General features: G+C 44.6%; 1 protein-coding gene across 2 annotated transcripts in view; it reads right to left on the reverse strand.

The window, feature by feature from the left end:
* The window catches only part of P2RX1 (purinergic receptor P2X 1), a 443,061-nt gene that overhangs the window by 121,376 nt on the left and 297,112 nt on the right, over nucleotides 1-24,573 (reverse strand). For both annotated transcript variants that reach the window (XM_069614712.1, XM_069614713.1), the window contains 2 exons: nucleotides 17,842-17,972; nucleotides 257-347 (listed from right to left, as the gene is read on the reverse strand). In XM_069614712.1, coding sequence (XP_069470813.1) covers nucleotides 257-347; nucleotides 17,842-17,972 — 222 coding nt within the window. The remainder of the gene's footprint in view (nucleotides 1-256; nucleotides 348-17,841; nucleotides 17,973-24,573) is intronic.

Genomic DNA, 24,573 nt, shown 5'->3' on the forward strand with positions numbered 1-24,573 from the left:
ACCAGCATGAACATCTCATGCTGGTGCAAAACCAGAAGGCATTCGAAGACGGAGGAGGAATGCACTGCGGAAATATTAAGTACAGTTTGTGCCCTACTCTGCCCTCAAATGCCATAAAAATGCCATGGAGTGAAAAAGTAAGGTGTAAATGGCCTACACCTTTCTTTTATGTCTTACATCTGCACTCTTGTGCTTAGAAAATCACCCCCTATGAGTGAAGTTCAAGAAATCAGAAAATAAGTAACCTATACCTTACCTTTCCGCTCACCATGATGTCAAAGCGAATTCCAAAAACTTTGTATAAATTACGCATGTTGGTTCCATTTTCCATGTAGTATCTGGCATACCTTTGAGGGGATAAGCAAGGCATGTCATTACCACATTCAGTGACAAGAGCAAATGTCCAAGACTTCAAGGCCGAACATCATTCCTCATAATCACATAATGACAAAAGGCATGCTACAACCCCACTACACACCTACTCTAATCTAACCATTCAACACACAATAGGCCATGCCAAATGACTCGCACTCCACGTAGCATGCGTCATATGGCATTGAGTACTGAGTAACTCTCCCAACACATACATGCTCAAATACAGGACTGTGTTGCCACCTACACCAGTGCCAGGAAATACCAGTCAGTGCCACGTTCAATGCGATTCAAAACGCCTATACGGATAAGCTATAATATTGATCCAAGACTTGCGTTCAGCGGTGGCCAGGGCTGGTGACGACCTACCAGCCCTTACCGAGACATGGGCATGCGGGCTGTTATCGGCCCTGTCTGTCCCTGAAAACGGGGTGATTGCTATTTACCAGCGCACTGTTACTCAAAATTTGAGAATGAGTGGATCCAACGCCTAGCATCTCATTATGAGCATAGTGGTGGCGGTAGAAACAAAAATAGCAGTTAATTATGCGTTTGAATTGCATAGGACATTTTGAGCATGGGGCACATGGAAAGTAGTGCATGGAGTAAATAAGCAATAGTTACCACGTGCAGTAGTTCTGTATCCCATGATCTCATGATAAACATTGAAAACGATTTGGACAATACTGGCAGAAGGATTATCACAACCTACATATGCATTTTATAATCATAACTGTCAATGGACCAGGGAGTCAGTCCATGACCACAATTGTTAATGAGGGTCATAATGAACTAGGGGTTAGTGTATGACCACAATTGTTAATAAGTGTCATAGACCAAGGAGACAACGTTTTATTGATTTACTTGACAATAGGGTCATTCCAGGATTATAATTGTCAACGGACATGGAGTCATTGTACAACCATGTTTGTTAAAGGAGAGCCATAGACTAAGGAGAAATCTTTTTTTCATTAATGATCAGTTTTGTGATCAATTACATTAATGACATTTGAACAACGTATTTCTGTACACGTAATGTTTGTCTTTGTTAAATATCCAAATGTCCTTGTAAACACGATGTTTAAGTTATTACGACAGTTTGCAAAAATCATATGTGGAGCATTGTTAGTTGGCTCTCCAGTAATTTTAGCAAGAGGCTATAGAGTGAAGCTATGTGCAGAGTTGTGGTGTGTTGTGTATGGCTAAATCATTGGTGAATATTGGTTGCGTGAGAGTGCAAAATGGTCCATAACCCTATTGAGAAATTAGGTGGTTATTACTTTGTTAAAATGCGACTATATTTTCCTTTTACACAGATTCCTTATGGGTTTACAATAAAGCATAATATTGTTTTAAAGAAAAACACTTCCTTTTTATGAGCTATTTTACAGCAGCCAAGTCGGCTACCAATATCTATCATGCGTAAGAGTCATTCATTATTATGAGCACCCGGCACAGGGGCAGCAACCAATCAGGTTGCTCGGAAAGCGGGCTGAAACAGCTGATCTAAGCCCACGTTCCCATATGCCTGCATTCCGGACCTGCACTGACACGAGCCAGCTTCCCAAAGTTCCCTCACACGAGACGACGACCAAGAAGTCCCTTTCTTCTGTTGCCAAGATCAAGAAACATGTGACCGGGTCTGCTGTCACCTCACCACTGGAACTGTCCTACAGCAAATTAGCCCAAATGCAAGACAGCCTTGCAAAATGTCTGTCTTGGGTTGATTAAGCGATGCATAAAATAGCTCTGCTCTTTTAGACAAAGACAATTTCCTGGAGAAAAGGTTTGCACTTCAGCTAATTTGCATACCCACAATGCCTTGCGAAAAAAGCTGTTTGGAGGTCAAAAAAGGTTGACATCACATCGGGCTGGAGGTGGGGAGGGGAAAGAGCACATCATATGAAGTTAGGCAGTTGTGGGTGTTCTGGGGAGCCAGTTACAGTTCAGACGTTTTCGCAATATTGGGGGAATATCAGGTGAATCTCACAAGATTACCATGGTGATAACGCAAGATGCGCACGGAAACGAAAATGCGTTACACGAAGCTCAGAGAGAAAAAATTAGTAATGGGAGGGGCGCAGGGAGGTAAAAATCAACTGAGGTGGGTAGGGAAACTTAGGGAAAAGGAAGGAGGCACATGGGTTTAGGGAGTTTTTCAAATGTCCACCTGTGGTAGGACTTTATAAAACTGTCCCCTTGGTTTACAGAGCTCCAACCTGTGGTAGGCGCATAGCAGCCAGGCTTATTTTAGGAGGGAGATGTGAGCTGTAGGTCAGTACGGAGAACGGGGAATATACATAAGCCCAAAGAAACACTTACACACTTGGAGTTATATAAACATTGTTATTTATTTTATATATACAAGGCAAAGATAAATCTTCAGATAGGTAAGTACTATTTCAGAGCTAATGAACGCAAGATAAAACCAAAGCACTTATTCAGGTGTGTAAACCACAGTGTAAACTTCTAAGATCAATGAATGCAATTTCAAAGGTAAGTACAACCACTGCTACAGCAACTCAAAATATTCAACTTTAGGAATAAAATGAATGAAACAGCACCAACAATAGCAGATAAGCACTTTTTATGACTTATAATACTTTTCAGAGGCCTTAAGGCTCCAGCAGTCCATCCCTATCTAGGGATGAGGTCTTCACAGTCAGATTGGAGGGAAACGCAGATAAGGCACAACTGTAGAAAAGACAAAGTTCCAGAGGATTCTTCAATTACAAGTAAGTAGCAAGCTTTTGTTGGTCAAAAAGGGTCCAGTGACTTCATAGAAGGCTCCCTGAAGGTGCACAAGCATCAGGCCTGGGTGAACGTGTACGGGTGAACACCAAAACACTAGAATCAGCACTACAGCAACAGAGTAGTGACAGAACAACACCAGGTAAGTGTTACCAAGAGTCTCACAGTACCTGCAGAGTGATGAAGATGATGAAGCTGGATGCTTTCACGATGCAGCAGCTGCAAACTCGGTATCCTGTTCTTTGGTTGTGGGGACAAAAAGAGGGACTCTTGAAGGGATTTTGCAGCAGCAGTCGAGAGAGGGGGTTTCCAGCAAAGGATTCTTCATGTTCCAATGCAGATCTGTGGTTTCGGTGCCTTTTCACAGACACCAATGAAGAACGGTTACTGCCCGGTCGATTTTCCTTGCTTGCTCGGACCTGCACTCTGGTGAGGGGACTTTGAGGAGTGAAATATTGCCATTGGAGGTCCAGATGGAGTCCACCAACGTTTTGGAATAATTTGTTTGTGGCAAGATGATGCACTGCAAAGTGGTCGCAGGTACCCAGGTATTGGCGGTTTGCAGGCCAGAAAGGTTGCAGTACGTTGATGGATGGCTCAAATTACAGGTCGTTTTAGGACTGATTATGCCCACCACTCCAAGGGAGAAAGTCATCTTCTTTGGAGCTTCCCCATCAATTTTAATACAGAGTCAGGACAGCAGCAGTCACTTCAGCAGACTTCTCTGGTCACTGGAAGGTGCTGCAGACGCCTCTGGTTGTCTTCTTCTTTGGATCTTCAGTTCCAGTGGTTGACTCTGTTTCAGCCTCAGGATCCTCACCTATTATCCAGGAACCCTGCCAATCAACAGCCATGCAACATTCAGATGTGGGGGTGATTTTCCTTTAGGAAAGCCAGCCTCCCAGTTGCAATTGGTTCCAGGCAGGTTGGCCTGAAGACAAAGGCCAGCATAGTTTGAGGAACCATCTCTGCTTCCTGTCCTCACAGACACTTTGGAGCATTGGCAGACTTTTCAAAGGATTTCCCCACCCAGCAGGGCAGAAGGAGGACCAAAAAAGGACAAGCCTTCATAAACTGGCAAGAAAAGAAGACAAATTAACAAGGGGGGTCCTGGGGGTCCTGGGAGTCCCTCTGCCAGACAATAGTCCTGGTTACGAGAGACTTACCCAGAGTCTTTAGCTCACTATCTTTCACAGAGAAGAAATATCCCAAACATATCAGTCTTTGTCCTGCCCTGGGGCAGTCCAGCACCGAAATGTTAGGCAATTCTCCTCTGAACAAGAGTACCAACAGAAACCCCAGACACGTGTTTCGGTCTGGTTGGACCTCATCAGTAGGGTGGATCTGTGCCTCTCCAAGAATAGTGAGCAAGGGGTCCACGTCTGGATTCCCCTAGTAACTTAGGGTGAGACCCAAAGCTACTTGAATATGCAAATTAACAAGGGGGGTCCTGGGAGTCCCTCTGCCAGACATTAGTCCTGGTTACGAGAGACTTACCCAGAGTCTTTAGCTCACTATCTTTCACAGAGAAGAAATATCCCAAACATATCAGTCTTTGTCCTGTCCTGGGGCAGTCCAGCACCGAAATGCTAGGCAATTCTCCTCTGAACAAGAGTACCAACAGAAACCCCAGACATGTGTTTGTGTCTGGTTGAACCTCATCAGTAGGGTGGATCTGTGCCTCTCCAAGAATAGTGAGCAAGGGGTCCACGTCTGGATTCCCCTAGTAACTTAGGGTGAGTCCCAAAGCTACTTAAATATGCAAATTAACAAGGGGGGTCCTGGGAGTCCCTCTGCCAGACATTAGTCCTGGTTACGAGAGACTTACCCAGAGTCTTTAGCTCACTATCTTGTTCAGAGGAGAATTGCCTAGCATTTCGGTGCTGGACTGCCCCAGGGCAGGACAAAGACTGATATGTTTAGGATATTTCTTCTCTGTGAAAGATAGTGAGCTGAAGACTCTGGGCGAGTCCCTCGTAACCAGGACTAATGTCTGGCAGAGGGACTCCCAGGACCCCCTTGTCAATTTGCAAGAAAAGAAGACAGCCAACATTTTGGGCAATGGCGACCCTTCTGTGCATTACCGCTGCTGTGAATACAGCCAGGGTAGGAAAAATACACAAAAGTCAGTAGAATATATTCACTGCCACCAGCCATTCAGATGAGCTTGTCACTGTAACCAAAACGTTACATGAGCAGTGAGAAAGGGGATACAGTGTAACCCCTCAGCACGCCACATAAGGTGGCTGTGTGCTGATCTCACAAAAGAAAAGGTAAGAAGGATAAAAAGAATGTCCCAATCCTTGGGAACATGTGTTCTTACAAGAAAAACAAAAGGATAGCCCAAAGAGCTCCTAGTAACACTGCACAAAAGGTGCTGTGTGCTGCAAAAGTAAATTATAGATGCCTTAGGAAAGATGCAGGAAAGCATGACTCCATAAAACAAACTTAAAAAAATAATGAACTAGGGTTCCCGTAGTCAGAGCAAAAGAATGAGTGAGTGGGAAAAAGGGTGCCACTCACTCAGAAGAACAGACAAGAAAACAAAAAGTGCTGGAGGTCTCACAGGTGGAGGAGATTTGGCATAACAATTTAAAATCTACCTAACACATGCTAGTGCCTCTGCAGACTTTTTAATTTTCGAGCATTATCATGGCAATTAGCATGATTGCTGCGATATTACCGTGGTAATTATCGGGGGATTAATGGGGCAATGGAAACTGAGGGGAAATAGGGACATCTGTTGTGATCACATCTGCCAGGTAGGGGGAACTGGGTCTTTGTTCCAGTGGCCCTGGCCAGAGGACTGCAAGGAAACCTATTTGTGCAACATGTACAGCGGCCACAGCCTAAGTCCGTGGCCCCAAGCCATGGCTGAAGGTCATGACGAGTAGGCTTGAAAGAAACCTTGTGTATTAAGGTATACAGTTGGCACGACCAAAGGCTAGTGGGCCCTAAAGAAACTTATTGGTGCCACATTTACAGTGGCCCTGGCCGAAGGCCATGGCTTGTGGCCCTTGAATAAACTATTGTATAACAAAACCCTTGAAATTCATTGAAAAAACCTTTAGTTAACGGACAGTTAAAGTGATCAGATTTAACGCAACAAAACCCTTGAAATTCAGCAGATGTGGGTCGGTGTAAACCCTGTTGCAAAGCCCATGAGCACATACATAACTGATGGGATTCACAATGACAAACAAAATTAGTGGACAGCAAGCTAGCCCAGTGGGTTGAGCGCTCTCTACTGTGATCTGTGGTTAATCTGCAGATTGCATGTTCAAATACTGGCAATACCAACTCATCTTTTCATCCTACCAATGTCAATAAATGTGTACCAACTCCGATTGGGTGATATTGTATGTATATGTGTTCTATTTAAAGTGCTTAAGCGTAAGTGCTATATAAATAACACATCATTCGATTCTAGTAGTCATCAATGGGACTACGCTGAGCTATTATGATCATCACTTCCCACATCCACTGAATTCTAAGGATTTGTTGAGTTAAATCTGCACCTTAACTGTTCCTTAGCTAGGGTGGCTATCTTTCAAGACTTAGCGCACACACTATCATGGTGTAAGAAATGTGGAGCCCTCACCAAGTGGCTCCAGCAGAAGGGGGTGAGATACAGATGGTGTATCCTTAACATTGGTTTTCGAGTGGGAAGGGCAGAGATACCACCTGGTAGCGTAGGAAGAGGTTAAGCATGTTACGGATCTACTGGTGGGACATCAGGATTGACCTCTCCCAGAAGGAGTCAGAAAAGGACTGGACTCCCGGCGTGAGCTCTGAGGCCAGGAGTCTACATGGGGGAAGTGCAGGGCACATGGGGTTTGGAAGTTCCAGAAGCGTAATACCCTATGGCCCCAGAAAGACGACACTTAAAGGAGGTGTGGGGTTCTGTTTGGTCTCTTATGTTTTCTTGGTTGAGCCCCGGACCTCACACCTGGGCCTTCCCCTGTGTTGGTTGAGGGAGGGGGAGGGTAGGGCAGTACCGGGAAGGAGAGGCATTTGCTTGTTGTGTTGTTGGCAATTTGCTTACCGATGCTGAGTTTAAGGGGGGTGCACAGGGGGAACGAACAGGGAGTTGGGAGTTTGAGGGGGGATATGGGAGTTGTTGGTTTTGGTTGGATAGTTGATTGGGCAATGGTACGGGCTCCGCTGTGGGAGTGTGGGGGCCGAGGGTGGTGGGGGGGTGATGAATAGCGCGACCAGGGCAGTGGTTGCATTCCTGGTGGTTCAACTGGTGTGACCAGCACGGTTGGGACGAATGGACGCACACCTGAGTTGGGGAAAGGTGGGGAGCGGGAGGGGAGTAGGTGTGGAGGAGAGGGGAACTGGGAAGGGATCTCATGCAGTCCAGGAGGGAGAGGATAGGGTACTTGACGGGATATAAGAAGGGCAATCGGCGAACGGTGAGACTCACTATAAGCAGGGGGCGTAACTGTAATAAAGGGTAAGGATATCGGTGTGAACTTCGGGCTTCCCACAGGGTCTACAAGAAGGAAAGGGTGGGTATCCTACCTGGGAAAACATTCAGGATGATGGAGGTCCAGAACAGGAGGGTGTTCAGGGGCTGGTTCTTGAGGATAAAGGGATTCTACGAGGGAACTCAAATCGCACTGGCTACTCTATATGAGCCTAATGTGGGACAGTTGGGATTTTTGTGCCAGATATTTGGGATGCTGGGAAGCTGGGCAGAGGGGGCCACAATCCTGGGGGTGGATTTCAACCTTGTGGCTGAGCAGGTGCTTGATTGGTGGTCGGCAAATGGGGGAGGGCCAAGAGCGACATGTAAAGAGAACCTTTTCCTTTCCGGAACCTCCTGCAAGACCACTATTGGGTGGATGTCTGGTGGAGTCACTTCCAGGGTCCAGGGGTTATATGTTTTTCTCCCGCCCACATCAGACATATACTAGGATAGATCTGATGCTTGTTCCACAAGAGCGGGATAGAGAGTGAGGGCACCTAAAGTTGAGGCGATCACCTGGTCAGATCACAAGCTGGTGGTGGCAGAGTGGACTGTACGGAAGCCTCTGCAGAATTCCTGCTGGAGGTTTAATGACAATCTGTTGAGGGACCAGGCATTCCAGGACTTTTTAGGGAAGGAGCTACAGGCGTACTTTGACACTAATGATAACGGGGAGACGGGCATGGCAATGGTATGGGATGCGGCTAAGGCCACATTCCGGGCACTCGTTATTGCTGAAGGGTCACGAAAGAAAGGGGAAAGGGGGTTGATTGAGGCCACAGTCCGGGAGGAGCTGAAAACATTACTGGCCCAACTGCTCCAGAGGAGGCAAGAACTCTGCACGGGGGAGGTGATAAAGAGGTTGAGGTTCACACGGCAAAGGTGCTTTGAACACAATGATACAGTGGGAACGCTTCTAGCGAATAGTGTGAGGGGTTTCAGGGTGGAGAGGAGAGTAGATAGAGTGCGGGGTAGCGACAGGAGTATGATGGATAGAGGTGACAACATTTTGGCCCAGTTAATGGGCTATTACCAGGAATTCTACACCAAACCGGTAGAGGCGGTAGTGCAGGAGATGCAGGATTATCTTGCCAATTGGTGGCTCCCCAAGTTTACAGGAGCCGCGAGGGAAGTCCTTGAGGGGGAGGTAACGTAGGAAGAGGTGCTGAGGGTGATCCAAAGACTAAAAACTGGGAAGGCCACGTGGGAAGATACTTTTACAAACAGTATCAATCCTCTTTGGTGGCGCCCCTGGCTAAGCTTTTTAAGTCTATTGTGGGTGAGTGCACGATACCGCCGACATTCCTTCGTGCTTTCATAGCAGTTATCCCAAAACCGGGGAAGGACCTAGCCAATTGTGCCTCATATAGGCCCATTTCCCTGCTTAACCTGGACACCAAAATCTTTGCCAGGGTCCTCGCATCTTGATTGAAATCCTGCCTCCCCTGAAAGATCCACCCAGATCAGGCAGGTTTTGTAATGCACAGGCAAGGGGCTGATAATATGCGAAAGACGCTTCATGTTCTTAACACCCCGGTGGTGAAGAAAGAGGGGGCACTGCTGCTGGCTCTGGATGCTGAGAAGGCCTTTGATCGGGTGAGCTGTGCCTTCATGGGGGAGCTTCTCTCGACCATTGGAATGGGCCCGAGATGGAAGGGATAGATGGTGGCTTTACATGCCAATCCGACAGCCGCGGTGGTGGTCAACGAGAATGAGTTGTAGAGAAGGAGCCAAGTACCCCCACTTCAACCACTTCGCCCATATTGCCTATATGTTGGGAACCATAGTGTGAGACACGTGCGGTACCAGTGAAAATACAGATATCGAAGAAAATCCTGGAAGCAAGGTTCCCATTGAGAAAGCCATACTTGCATACGAGACAGTATCATGGCCATTTGAATGAAATCCCAGAAGAAGTAGGACCAATAAATGGAAGAGAAGAATGGTGACGTCACACAGGGCCGAGCTGCCATACATGGAAGAGATGCAGAGACAAGAGAATGCAGATATTCTATAAGGCATCAAGAAAGTATCAACGATAAGTGACATATTGGGATCAAGATGAAGAAACTTATGATGCAGAAACAATGAAGATATCAAGTTATTTTACATGTGTACAGATGCAAAGAAACACAAGCAGACGAAGTATTCCTGAGGCTAGCTTTATAGTGAATAGATTGCGGCATGCGCCAACATATACATATATATAGAAGTGAGTATGAATGGATGTTTCCACTACGTATTATAGCAGAACTGGGCTCAAGAAAGAAGGTCTCTTTTCCAGTGTGTTGCAGTTAAAAAAGCAATTGAATTACAGAAGCAGATCTCAGAAAGGCGAGGCTGGATGAGCCTCAAGAAGCCAAGGTTTTATTAGGCTGAGGTGAGCAGACATTGGATACAAATCGTGTGAAAGAACGAAACTCTTGTTCAGAAGACATGGACAAAAACAAGGAAGACGTCAGAGGTCTATTAGATAATAGTATTTTAAATACACTAAGGCTCGATTTTGTGGTCTTCAGTCGTGTGGAAGGATGAAGTTGGACAAACACGAAGGTCACACCAATGCATGAGGGCAGAGCATTCCTTCACTCCCTTGAATTCTCCAGAGCAAAAGAACACTCCCAAGGACAAGTTCAAAGACTTAATTGAGAGCAGACAACTGAAGTGATGATGGATGAATATGCTAATTGGTGGGAAGCTATGGTTGAAGACTAGCTCACCAGCACCTGGAAGTCCAGTCTGTGGGCCTCATTCCGAGTAGGGCGGTAAGGGATACCGGGCACTGGTAAGGAGACCGGTGCCGGTAATCCCTTACCGCCCTACTATGAGGTCCCTTTACGGGTCCCTCCTTTAACGCCTGGTCTGACCAGGTGTTATGGACGGGACCCGTTAAGGGACTTCAGAGCTAATAACGGTACCGCAATTTGCCATTATTAGCGTCTTCCCCATTCCATTGAGCCCTATGGGCTTTTTCAATGGGGACTTACCGGTCCCGTAAAGGTCGGACTACACCGGTTAATCCCCATTGAACCAGATCGGTGCCGGACCCAATATTGGAGGCAGTCATGGCGCAAATAGTGCCATGACTACCTCCAATCTCGGAATTGTGATGCTAACGTAGGTGGAAAAGTACTGACGGAGGTTAGAGTGCCAACCAATGACAGGGGGCCGCGTGATTAAGGGTCCTATAGTTTGTGTGGCCAATGGGACGTTGTGTATTTAGTGACTTTCTTAGTGACCTGTTTAAGGGGAGGGCTTAGTTGCCCCACCTGATGTTAAGAAACCAATCACTTTTCTTCACTCTCTTAGACTAGTATGGATGGTATACTTATAGGTTCCTTAAGAGCCTATCATAATTGCCAACAGGGTTTTTGGAGCTTGCCACGTAGGATGACATTAGTAATACGTAGGTTAACGTCATCAATGACAATTCTTTGCTATAAAAGAATGCTTTTTTTAAAGATGCATTGAGAGATCTTATGCTGAGATGTACGTTGATGTCTGTTGTACTCCCTGTTTTAGATAATTGATATTAAAACAGTTATCCTTTTGCCAACTACCTGAGTTGTTTTGATTATTGATGTTTGAGTAACGTCTGCATCCCCATCCATCTGAATGGTATTGCTACATCGTCTTCAAGGGCTGGAAGCATCCAGTTCAGAGTCACAGGCATTCCCGCTACAGCAAGGTATGTGACAGGGATGTCCACTCTCCCCATTGCTTTATGCTTTGGCTATAGAACCATGGGCGACGGTTGTTATGCAATATGAGAGAGTAAGGGGTGTCTTGTTAGGGGGAGTAAAGTGAAACGTTAGCTTCTTTGCAGATGATGCCCTGCAGTCGCTGCCCCCCTTGTTGGAGAGCTTGGCACGATATGCAAAGCTATCCAGCTTTAAAGTCAATCTTGAGAAATCGGTGGCTTACGAGGTAGGGAGTTGTCAGAGACAGAGAAGGAATATATTGAGAGGTTGCCGTTTCAGGTGCAGGAGGACTCTTTTCATTATCTGGAGATACAGGTTACATGTCATTATGGTGATCTTTTCTCTAGGAACTTTCTGCCGTTATGGTTGGCCGTGAGAAAGGACATGGAGAGGTGGGCGAGATTAGGACTATTGTGGATGGTGTGTCTAAGCTGTATTAAGATGGTGGTGCGCCCCAAATTTCTGTTTTTATTCCAAATGCTCCTGGTAGTGATCCTGCTATCTTTCTTTGCTGAAGTGAGGGAAGCCATGCTGAAATTTCTCTGCGCAGTGTTGTCTACAGGACATTGATTTTACCGAAGGAAGAGGGGGGCGTTGGGCTCCTGGATCTCGAGACGTACAATAAGGCGACTCAGCTTCAGGTCCTGGTGGACCACCTGAACCCACTCTCCGAAAAGCAATGGGTACCAATGGACACGTAATCTTGGCTCCAGTCTTCCTGGGTGAATGGTTGTGGGTGCTCAGATCCAGTAGCCCAAGAAGGCTGTTGTACCACCCGATTCTGGAGGTTTTGTGGTCTATTTGGAAGGACGGAGGGTGGGTGAAATAGGTGGCTCTTCACATGGCCGTCACCTCTGAGTTGCATCTGTGCCCCACCTTTGAGGGATATGATTGAGGAGCCATTAGCATTTTAGCTTTGGTATGAGGCTGGGCTAAGCAGGACCAGACAAATGTGGGAAGGGGGTATTTCCATCCCGTTAAGTAGTTTGGAGGAGGACCGAGCCTTGGAAATCTGTTGACATTCCGGTACCTACAATTGAAAGGGGCCCTGATGAAAGCCCATTGGGGTGAACACTTGAGGAGGGGACTGATGGGATTTGAACGGCTCCTGTTAATGGAGAGAGTGGACCCACTTCCAGCTAGGATCAGGTGGGGGCAAGACTTGGGGAAAGACATTGATTACACATTGTGAACGCAGATGTGTCGGAGGTTTGCATGCTCGACAGTTTCCATGCAATATTGACAGCAAGCTCTGAAGCTGCTACACAGATTGCATTATCCAAAGGCTGTGATAGCTATGATGTGCAAGGGATATGACCCATACAGTTGGAAATGCCACTGGGAAAAGGGGCATTATATCCAAATGTGGTGCGGATGTCCTAGAGTGCAATCATACCGGAGGGAAGTTCGATCATGGATAAAAGGGGTAGAAGGGATCCACAGGGAGCTCTCGCCGTGGCTTCTCCTTTTTGGGGTATGGTTAGAGGAGGAGACTGAGGTGGAAGAGAAGCACATGTTACAGATCATGCTGGTTGCAGCTAGATGTTGCCTAGCCCAATTGTGGAAGAATTCACGCATGCCGGTGGAAAGGGAGTGGGTGACGAAGATCTGAACAAAATATGATATGGAATAACTCACACATCTTTTGGATGAATGCAGGTCTAACATTGAAGCCCTATGGCTCCCCTTCTTTGAGAAATATGGGCGTTGAGTGGGGGGGGGACTTTGCAGTGGGGAGGTTGGGATGGTCTCACTGTATAGGAAATTGCCATGTTGTGATGGTTTGTAATACAGTATTTGAAATACCAATAAAGTTCAATTTTGAAAACAAAATATCAAGGACTACACCAATATATACAAAAGACACCCTGTGACATGCCCATGAACCAATTTCATAATCAACGTATAGGCTCAATATTTTTCATAAAAGTTATTCTCCCTGACTGCCACCAGAAGGAACCTGCAAATAACAGGAACCTGCAAGTGACATATGACTACTAGTTATTGATACTCTGATTGGATTGTTAAATTATTCTGCCACTTAATTTAGTGAACAAAATGCACATTCTTGGAAGTTGCTTAAGGCAATCTTCCTTTTACTAGTACAAAACAATTAACATCTTCTGTTCGGTGAAAGAATACAAACCAATTGGTTATATTCCCCAGGCAATCTTTATTGATCGCAATGGCTGCACATTGTCTCTCTTGTTCCGTTCAGAAGAATCTCTATTGTTTTCTATGGCTGTAACACATCCAATTATACTCAGTCACTGATTCCCATGGGTTTCTTGGTGAGTCACTTGTTTATTACAGAACTCAATATCTCTTACCTTGAACACGCTCCTCTATTTCCTTGAATTCCGCATGACTTCCCAAAAGCATGCGGTTTTACACAGGCGCCATCTTTGTTGTTTTTATGCCGGTGTCGATAAACACTGAAACTCTCTTTTCAGTTCTCTATTTCTTTACTGTAAAGTGGTGCCATATTGGAGAATGTTTTTTACAAATAGGTCTAGTTCAAAGATATCATGTGTCTATTAACAGTACAGTTTTATATCTTAACATTTTCGTGTATCTGTTATTATCAATAGCTCTGTGCTTTTAAAAAGTTTCCTTTCTTATTTGGCGGACAAGAGAGACTACTTTTATCCCTCGTTTTGAGCGGGAGCCATCTCTCATGCCCAGCACCACACAAGTAAATTATTTCTCTTTAGGGCTTTTTTTGATTGATTGATATTTTGTTTCCAACGTGCTCGTACACAAGTGTTTCAGAGCGCGACAAGGCAAGGGAGGGGAACAGGGGAGAACAAAACATCTTACTAGGCCCAGTGACATTGAGAACGCGCAAGTTTATGGGAGAGGGGGAGGGGAAAAGTGCATGGAAGAAGGGAGAAGTGGAAAGTGCAAAGCAGAGGAGAAACAGATAAATAACAACAATAAATAATAAAGTCAACAAACAGTGGTAATGCAGCCAGCAATTAGCAAGTGCTAGGTTTAAGGCAGCAGGCAGAGTAGGTCTGATAAGTGCAGGAAGAAAAAGGGGGCTGTATGGGTACAGATACAGACCCCAGTGCAAGGGGTGGCACGGAGGCAGTGCGGGAGGGTGGCAGGGTGAGCAGGTACCTGGGCCCGAAGGACAGAGGGTGGCCAGGTGCACAGTGCCAAGGGAGACCAGATCAGCAGGGGAGAGGGCGAGCGAAGGCAGAAGAAAAGAGGAAGGTCTTGAGGTGCTTCCGGAACCAGAGATGGTTCTCCTCAAGTTTTGGAGTGGCAGGGAGGCTATTCCAGAGGGAGGCCCCAGCCGAAGACAGAGATCTACCCCCAGCTCGTTTCTTTGAAAAACGACTGACCCTGAGGGAGTTGGAGGTAGAGGAGCGAAGAGCTCGAGAGGGGAGGTATTTGCGAAGGCATAGCTGAAGGTATTTTGGACCCAGGCCCCAGAAAGCCTTGTGGACAATCCAGAGGGTTTTGAATTTAATCCTTGCATCCACTGGGAGCCAGTGGAGAGATTTCAGAGCTGGAGAGATACGATCCCAGGGCTTGAGGCCAAGGACAAGTCTCGCAGTCCTGTTCTGGATTAGTTGCAGAGGGCAGAGAGTAGAGGCAGGTAGATTTAGAAAAGAGGCTGTTACAATAGTCCAAGCTAGAGAGAACCAGAGCTTGGGATACCATGAGCTTCTGGGGGAAGGAGAGGAAAGGCAGAGTACCTCTGAGGAGGTGCAGTTGGAAATTTGACTTTTTAGAGACCTCAGAGATGTGGCCGGAGAAGGAAAGGGTGGAGTCAAAGATGACCCGAGGTTCTTAGCCTCGCAGGTGGGGGTAGGAGGAGGGCCAAGGGAGGCCGGCCAGAGAGTGAGGGGAAAGGATGGTGAAGGTGTGCCTATGGGGAGGATCTCCGTCTTGGTGGTATTCAGACAAAGATCATTGGCGGAACACCAATCTTGAATGGCAGTTAGGCAATCAGAGATGAGAGAGGGAGAGGAGGTGGCAGAGGGCAGCCTGAAAATGAGTTGCGTGTCGTCAGCGTAGCACTGGAAATTTGAGCAGAAAGTGGCAATGCAGTGGGCGAGAGTTGCCAGGTATTGGTTGGAAAGCCAGGGCAAGAGGTTAGACCCCTGGGGAACACCACAGGTAGAAAGGAAGATAGATGAAAGAGCTGTGTGAACTTTTGCCACTAAACACTTTAATTTAATCCTTCAGGCCAACTTTTAGTTAAGAGGATTAGCTGTTGCTCTTTTCTTAATAATTGCTCGTCAATATTGATTCCGGTAGATGTCTTCATTTGTAAAACAGTCCATTTAAAATCATAAATCATTGTATTGAAATGTTTAACTAAGGGAGCATGCTTTAGTTTGTTTTTCAGACAGCTTCTGTGTTCTTTTACACAGGTCTTTATTTTTCTCAGAATCTTTCCTATATATCTCAAGGCACAAGGCAAAGTGACCATGTATATGACATACGTAGATTCACAATTTGTAAATGTTTGTTGTACCCAAACCTACATCCACTTCAGTTGATTTTCTAGTAAAATTACAAACGCCACATTTCCTGCACGGGAAATGTCCTTTAACAGCTTCCAACCCGCCCATCTCAGTGATGCTCAGTTATTTAGGCTTTATTTAGACCTCATATAATTTCTCATGATCAGATATTTGATATTTAAAGTCCTTTCGAATGAATACATTGGTCTTTCCATTTTCTGATTTATCTTTTTATACACTCACCAATTTTTCTGTATTTTTGATTGTATAGGCTAACTTTGTGTAAGTCTATACACAGACCACTTGTTCTCTCTCCTTGTTTTTCTCCTGAGGTTCTAATAATGCTTCCCTGTTTTTATTGAAGGCTCTCTTCACTGCCTTTCATATTATCTTTTTAGGATATCCCCTATTCAATAGACTCTCACTTAAGGTTACAGCTGTCAAATGTTTCAGTAGTGCTACTATTTCATTTAATTTGGAGAAATTGTCTGAATGGTAAATGTTCTCTCAGATTCTGTAAATGATGACTCTCAAATTGTAATAGGGTTTTCTGGTCTGTACTGAAATGGTCTAACCCTTAATCTACCCCTCATGAAAAATTGTTATATCAAGGAAATTAATTTAATTAGAGCTCATATTGTTTGTGAATTGTAAGACCCGTCTTTGTTTATTAATCCATCTCATGAATGCTGTTGCTTCTTCTGTAGTATCATTCCAGAGTATCAAAATGTTAGGGATAAATCTTTTCCATGACATGATATTTGTGATATATCGATTATTCAAACAATAAATATATTTATTTTCAAATGCCTCTACAGCAAAATGTTCTAAACTGAGAGCCATGGTGGCTCCCATGTCAGTCCCTTTGATTTGTTTAAACATTTCCCCTTGGAACTGGAAGAAATTCTCAGTCAGGGCCAATTCTATCCACCAAAGGATAAAAGAGCATGGTACCGGATCTGGGTCCTTTCTTTCCCAGAGGCGCGCTTCTATTATCTCCAAAGTAGCTCTTTGGGGAATCTTGGTATAAAGTGAGATTTTGTTGAGTCCTGGTAATATATGAATTTTGGGGGTCAAACTCCAAATCCTCAATTTGTTTTATTATGTTTATTGTATCACGGACATAAGATGTCATTTCGGTTATGAAAGGTCTTAAGTAATGGTCTGCAAATTTTAATAAAGGTTCCAGAACTGAATTCATCCCGGATACTATAGGTCGTCCGGGGGGATCTTGCAAGGTTTTATACATTTTGGGGAGTATATAAAAAGTTGGAATTTTAGATCTTTTATTTATCAAAAAAGCTTGCTCTTGTTGGCTTATCCAGCCTCTTTCCACTTCCTTTGATACCTTGTTCTCAATATGTTTAAATACATGTGTTTTCGGATCTTCCAGAAGCCATTTATAGCTTGTCTCATCTGACAGCTGCCTTAATCATTCTTCTATGTATTTTGCCCTGTCAAGTTCAACTATTGCTCCACCTTTGTATGCCTTTCTAATGACCACATGTTCATTAAGTTTCAATTTATCTAGTAATCCTAGTACTTTCTTGGTTAAATTCTGATATTGTTTTGTATTTAGCCGTTTGAGCTTTTCAACATCTGCCAGCGTTTTTTTCTCAAAGACAACCGATTTGGCCAAAAAGGAACTAATTGGGGGCATAAAGTTTGAAGGAGTTCTTAGACCAGTGCAGTTCTCAGATTGATCATAGCTATTATTCTCAACAAAGGGTATTGGGAAAAATTAACTACCAACGTCTATCTGGGCCTTTCTCTAAAAAAGATTGTATAATGGTGTTTTTAAAAAAAGGCACTTACCTTTGTGGTGCGGTTCGGCTCAGGCATTGCTATGAGGTAAGTCCCTTTTCCATGTTGTTGACAGTGATGTCATCAACATGAACAGCAGACTTCCCAAAGAACAGTACTGCCAGAGCTGAGCTGCACCACAAAGGTACATTACATCTTTGTTTTCATTTTTTTTTAAAAATTACACCATAAGCACCCGTTTAGGAAACTACATGGATGCTAAATGGTGAAGGGGGAGTGGGGAAAAAGTGACTCTCACCTGAAGTTGAATCCCTTTGACACCTGTGTTTCGGCATCATCAAGACCAATAAACTTGTAGGTCGGTATGCAGAATTTCAGAGGCCAGTCAAGGTCACACTGCCAGTCTATGACGATACCAACTGTCCCGCCCTATTGAAAAGAAAACACAAAGACAGAATTATAGATGCGTTATTTTATATGTTTTTTTTGTGATAATACTGTTTCATTTCAGATTTCATGCCGTTTCACCTAGAAGAAAGAATTAATATTGAAAAAGTACTAGATAATTTGATCTTTATCATACAGTTTATAGATATGGCAAGTAAAAAAAAAATATTAACAGGCAGAAGAAAATCCAAATAAAAAAAGGATAGTCCACCTGCTTGACTATACTAAGGCTTTTCTCCCAAAATCCATGCACAGCCAAACGATTTCAATATTCAAGTTCTCACTGGGAAACACCTGCACTTCTGTATCACTCTAAGCAATAGCTTGGAACTGTGATTTATGTATTTATTTCAGTCTTTTGTAGGCAGAGCCGTGTTCTGCTCTGGAGAGCCAAATGCATGTATCTCTTGTCTTCAAAAACCAGATCGAGGCCTTCCTTTGGCTAACAAAGTCAATGCCAATGAAGCGACCACACTAACCACTGACCATCCCACATGACCCTAACATCTAAACGTGCCATGGGACACACACAACCCAGGCATCCAGCTAAGGATAAACCCATGTCGCGTCCCAATGACTACGCCCCAAAAGCACCCTGAAGCTTCCCCTGTAGGCATTGCCTGGTTTCTTCAGATCTCTTCAAAACAGCAAAGGATTTGTGCATCCCTCTGTCTGCTATTAACCAAACTCAACACACTTTTCTGAAGGTCCCAAAGGTCCAAGTGTCCATGAAAATGACATCATTTGCACAACATAAATCCCAAATGCATAAGGTAACATACCAGTTAAAGGGACACTACCTGTAAATTATGACATCATTTCAAAATGGCCATTTAAAATATGAGGCTTAAAAAAAGACGTGTACCTGTGATCATTTGCTTAACCACAGGTGTTACTAGAGCCTCGATCTGGGGCTGTAATCCTTCAACAAGGGCCAGGATTGGGGCTATGAGGTGTGTGCAATTTTCACAGGAAATTGATCATTTCTTTTCTACTTCTCTTTGGATCACTGAAAGGCATCAAGTTCTTTTAAGAAAACAACATATCCTTGCCCTACCGTTGCTGTTAGGGTCTAGCAGCTATGCCCACTGTACTTTGCCGATATTACCATTAGGTGACTGAATTGTGCACGATTATTAGGGTTCAATAGAATGACAAACTATGCCAACCATCTGGCATTCGAACCTATGAACTGCGGGTGGCACAGAGATCACTAAAGAGGGCACTGAACCCAATGAGCTGTTTTACTGGTTTCATTAGTTGTTAAAATGATGTCCCAGAGAAATGAAATACTGGGTCAATCTTTGCCCTCATTAGAAACTGTGCCTTGATGTCGCACAGTCTACTGCTAGTATCTTAACCAATTAAGCAACTGATGCACGTGTTTCTGCCCGTGAGCCCAAAGAATATGGACAATGGAAATGTTCAGACAGAAGAGTGCTCCAATCGCCATAATCCTGCATGGCATGTGATGACGTATGGCCATGGTAAGGACAGATCCTCCTGCTCCTTTTATGACTCCTTAGGTCCTCAGGGAATTCTCCACATGATACCCACCCTATCTGTGATTTTACCCTTGGAGTCCAGTATTCTAAGTATGGCCTGGAAATGTTCTCTTGCTGGATAGACGGTCCATCCTGGGACATAAACAAACAAAGTAATCAGAAAGCAGATATTTCAACAAATCCAGTCAAGTACCAGCAGCTCTTATTTTAACAGTTTGAGAATGTATGGTCACTTGGGATGTATGACTCTGAATATATGTGTAGATATCGCTGCCTCAATTGCTGACCCACAATGTCATCATTGTGGTCATAGGCTTCGCAACAGGGGCTGCTAAGTTAATGTGGCTTTAGCTGAACTTCAGGGGTTTTGTTGCGTTAAGTTCTCACCTTAACGTCCCTGCAACTAAAGATTTTTCCTTGAATTTCAAAGGTTTTGTTACAATGTATTGCTCACCTTAACATCCCTGCGCCCAATGTTTTTTCCTTGAATTTCAACGGTTTTGTCATTCCATAGATTTTTTTCGCAGCTGGCCAGTGGCCTCGGCCTAAAGCTGTGCTCACTGTCCATTTTGAAACACTACCAGGCCACTAGTCATGGTCTTCGCCCATGGCCAGTGGACACGGCCTACGGCCGTGCCCACTGTCCATTTTAAACACTACTAAACCACTAGCTATGTCCTTTGGCCATGGACAGTGGGCACAGCTTCGGCTGTGGGAACTGCCACTCCATATTTTAAAACCCTTGCAACTCATCATTCAAAGACGTTCATCAATCACAAACTGATTTTGACCTGTTTTGACAGTGGTAATCTTTGGTATAAAAGATTGCAGGCTTTGCAAGCTCTCAATGTTTTTAGGCAATGTGCAGTGAGATTAAATTATTTGCAGAGTATCTCACACTTTGTTTAAGCTCCGTGCTCCAAGCCCCTTGTTTTATGGCCAGTCTATTGGTGACTGTTGTGATACATCGCACAACCCCAACCAACCGCATTTAAGTAGCACGGAAAAGGTAAAAAAATGACCTGCTGCAAGAATAACATTTGCTAAGGTACTTTTGCCCCCATAGCAACAATTATAAACTGGCACCCATTAATGTACAGACAGTAAGTGACCAGATGTCTTAAAGTGAAATATACAAATTAGTTCAAATGACCTTCTCCTTAGAAGAAAGTACGCAAGACAAAATGGCATTGGACTTTTAAAAGAAATAGAGAACACTAGAAAAATACCCTGATAGAGGAAATATTCCAATAACTATGCTTGCAAAGTGTAAAAGGTGCTCTCCTTTTAAACCCAGCAATCTATCCTGAAATATTTCCTGGAAATCAAAATCAGAATACGAAACAAGTGCTTGTGGTCTTGTGAATGGGCGTCTGCACTGGGAGCATGAAACAAATAGAGGCATGCTTGCCATCCTCAAAAATAAAACCTCACGATGGAAGAAAGGTACACTGTCCACTCATGTGTGTTATTCACGTTTGCCCTAAAAAGCAGCCACAATTAGTGGAAAATAACTGCGCCAGTGTCCAGGATTGCAAAACCTCTTGCCACATTGGGGGCAAATACTCATGACTTACTTGCTTTCTCATCATTTCCCCTCCTCATCCCACATCTGGCTTTCAACAATACTCTGCTTTATAAAGATAACTTGAAATGCACACATATCATAGTGTCATTAAAATATATAACCCCTTATATATCTATGTTAGGCAAAAAGTCCACAGTTGTGGCATTATTCTCCCCGTCATGACTGGGAGACTACAAATACCAGAATGCAATTCAGCAAAAGGCAAATAAATTGTCTCTGTGTGCCGAACTTTCAAGGACTGACAGTGGCACAGTTTAAAACAAAATAATGCATATGCCGAGTGTTTTCTTCATGTGTTATGAAATATTTAAAACTAAGGAAGCACTCGGCATCCGGGTCTGTGGACTGTTACCCACCCATGCAGTGACCAGGACCAACACTGCTGGGCTTCAAAGTAAGGAAATGGCCTCTGCCCCCTTCTTCACTTTGAAGGTAAGCAGGGTTGGTCCCGGCCATTTAATGGGAGACCTCGATGGCTTTTATGTCCCTGACATCACAAATTAGCTGTAAAAAGTATCTTTTTTAAATTCTTTTGTTCAAAAGACTTTTCTTTGGGACCATGTCATCTAACCACAATTACACACGCAAGAGAGCAGGGTTACCATAAAAATGACACAAAAATACAACAATCTTTAAATGAATTCACTAATACATTAAAATATAGTGGCTAAAATCAATTCAAAACAAGGTAAGGGTACCACCAGTGCCAGGTACGTCCATAAAATGCACCACCTTGTTCATTCCTGTTTTGTCAATTGGGTAATCATAGCTCTGCACTTCGCTCCCTTAACATTTTCACCCTCACCCTCCAGGCTTGAAATAAATAGGTAGCCACACAGTATACCACTTTAATTTCATAACACTTCTTGAAAAGTGGAATGCTACGTTTACATTGTGAATGCCATTTCTGTTCAATAGCGGGATGAAGAGCCTACGTCTGGTAGCCTGATAACCATCACAGAAAAAGAGGATATGCTGCAGCGACTCCGCCGCTAACAGGCACACAGGACAAAGCCCATTCCCATTTGGGACCCACTTCTTTGTAATACCTGCCAGATTCAAGTTAGACACTCTCTACCTTATCTAAAGATTACGGGAACATTGGGGCCTAACCATGTCTAGGTAGGTTTCAAACCCCAGACATGTCCTGCTAGCCAAGTAGAGGGGACCCTCTGAGAGATGCCTGCACTCGTTCGCTAGTTTGGCCTCCATAAACCACTGAACGCTATTCTTGGTCTTTATTTTTAATTCTATAGCGATGGGTACAGAACTACTGATACCCTTGGCTATCTGTAGTCATTTTATGTATGGAATACAGCTAACTGCAGCCTTGAATATCGGAAAAAAGGCTGAAAAAAATGCTTTCTTGCCTCTGGCTCTCACCAAGTGCCCTCCTCATCTTTGACAGCTCCCCCCACTACCCAGATGGCCTCTTCACCACCCCTGCCTTCTCTCTTTCCCTTCCCACAACACACACTGTTTCTGTGATGCAGTTTGCTTTCAGATGTCAGCTATTTGCAGATATAGCCGAGGATACAGAAAAGCGTTGTGTTGCAAACTCAGTCTCTAGACCTCCTCCAACTCCCAAATCTCACTTGCTGTCCTCTAACCACCCTCACCCCTCCCCCAGCTCTAGATTGATGGCATTTTCATGTTTTTGACCCACAAATGGCTTTTTTCCTTCATTTCATTTTCCATTAGCACCCTGGGCGGGGCAGCCAGCCAATCAGGTGGCTAGGAACGCTGGCTTGAACCGCTGCTCTAATCCCGTGTTCCAAGCCGCCTGACGGCCGGCTCCCCCTGCCGTCACCCCGACCCACGCTCCGTCCCAGTTCATTATTTGTTTTCACCCCCTACTTACCTAACACTGCATCCGCTTCTTCTCTTCGTCTCCCACAGGACGCCATGGAAAAGGAAGAGGGGCTCTGTATGGAGCCCCACCTTCCCTTTCCATGGCGTTCATCTTAGAAAATCCTTTTTCTTAGCACCCCGTGTTACCGCTTTGGCAACCCGGGATGCTAATGGCCTTCATCCCCCTTTCCAGGGGCTGGAACGGGGGATTAACGCCACAATATCCTCAGCTATAGCCGTGGCTATTTCTCTCATCGAGAGTAAAAATAGATGCCAGCTGTTTCGTTTCCAAAAAACCCTGGTTTTGGCAATTTACCCAAGATATAGTTAGCTATATTTGAGAAGGAGCACCCCCTTCTCCATCAAATATTTTAAAAACTATTGCACGGAATAATCCAATGTTATGGAGAATGTTATGCTAATTCCCTTTAACCTGAGAGACCCCCAACACTTTTGTTGGACCCTGGACTTTTTTGATTTTAATCTCCTAAGTGAGTGGAACTTTTTCTTACACTGACTAACTTAAATGGCTGGTGGCAGTGGTTTCTTTTTACCACTTTTTGTGCATGTTACTAGCAGGCTGATTTCTCAGCTGCAGCACAGCACCCATGGGTGACCATTTTCTCAAAATGGCCCCTGTCTTCTTTTTTTTGCCATTTTTCATTTATTAGTTCCTTCTGGGGTTTTCTTTTCTCCTTTAGAGTAGATTTGAGTCCTTTGTGAGTTTTGCCTTTGGCAGGCTTCAGCCCTGAAGCCCGCCAGAGTCCAGTGTGTCTGGGAAGGCAGGAAGTGAGGGAGGAGCCCAAAATGTCACTGTCCTTTGTCTGTAGATATGCCTGGCTGAAACCAGTTCTAACTGGGTGGCTGACTGTCCTGGTGGACAGCCAGCCCCCAGGTGATTGACAGCTCCATAGAAGGGAATTAAGGGGTTCCAGCATATAAGGCAATGATTTTGGGAACACAGGCAGAGTTGACCACTAGTACAAGGAATCCAAAGCAGAACGCAAGCAGAGAAGCCAGCAACTCCTTGCAGGACCACAGAGACACCAGTGAAGCCCTGCAGCTGTGCTGGCCCCGTTTTCAAATCGACAGGGAAGATCTGACAAGGATGACTTCCACCCTTGGGCTGGTTGGACCAGCTAGCCTTAAGATCTTTTTCATTTTGAGCCATTCCCCGGCATCCTGCGACTTTCCCGGGCCGCAGAACACTAATACCCGGGATACCCACACCATTATCGAGTGCATCATCTTCCAAAGATTGTACCTGGCTAAAACTTTGCAGGCATCTGTATGGACCTCCAGAGGCAGGAAAATGTCACCAAAAGTCCCCTCACCAGAGTTCAGGACCGAATAATCAAAGAAAATCCTACCAGCGATATTTGTTTGTTCTTGGTGCTAAGGAAAAGGTGCAAATTGACAAGGGGGGTCCCGGGAGTCCCTCTGCCAGACATTAGTCCTGGTTACAAGAGACTTACCCAGAGTCTTTAGCTCACTATCTTTCACAGAGAAGAAATATCCCAAACATATCAGTCTTTGTCCTGCCCTGGGGCAGTCCTGCACCGAAATGCTAGGCAATTCTCCTCTGAACAAGAGTACCAACAGCATCCCCAGACACGGGGGGGAAACTTATAGGGGGAGT

Source organism: Ambystoma mexicanum, chromosome 9 (genome assembly GCF_040938575.1).
Source record: "Ambystoma mexicanum isolate Mex_15411 chromosome 9, UKY_AmexF1_1, whole genome shotgun sequence".
Classification (NCBI taxonomy): domain Eukaryota; kingdom Metazoa; phylum Chordata; class Amphibia; order Caudata; family Ambystomatidae; genus Ambystoma; species Ambystoma mexicanum.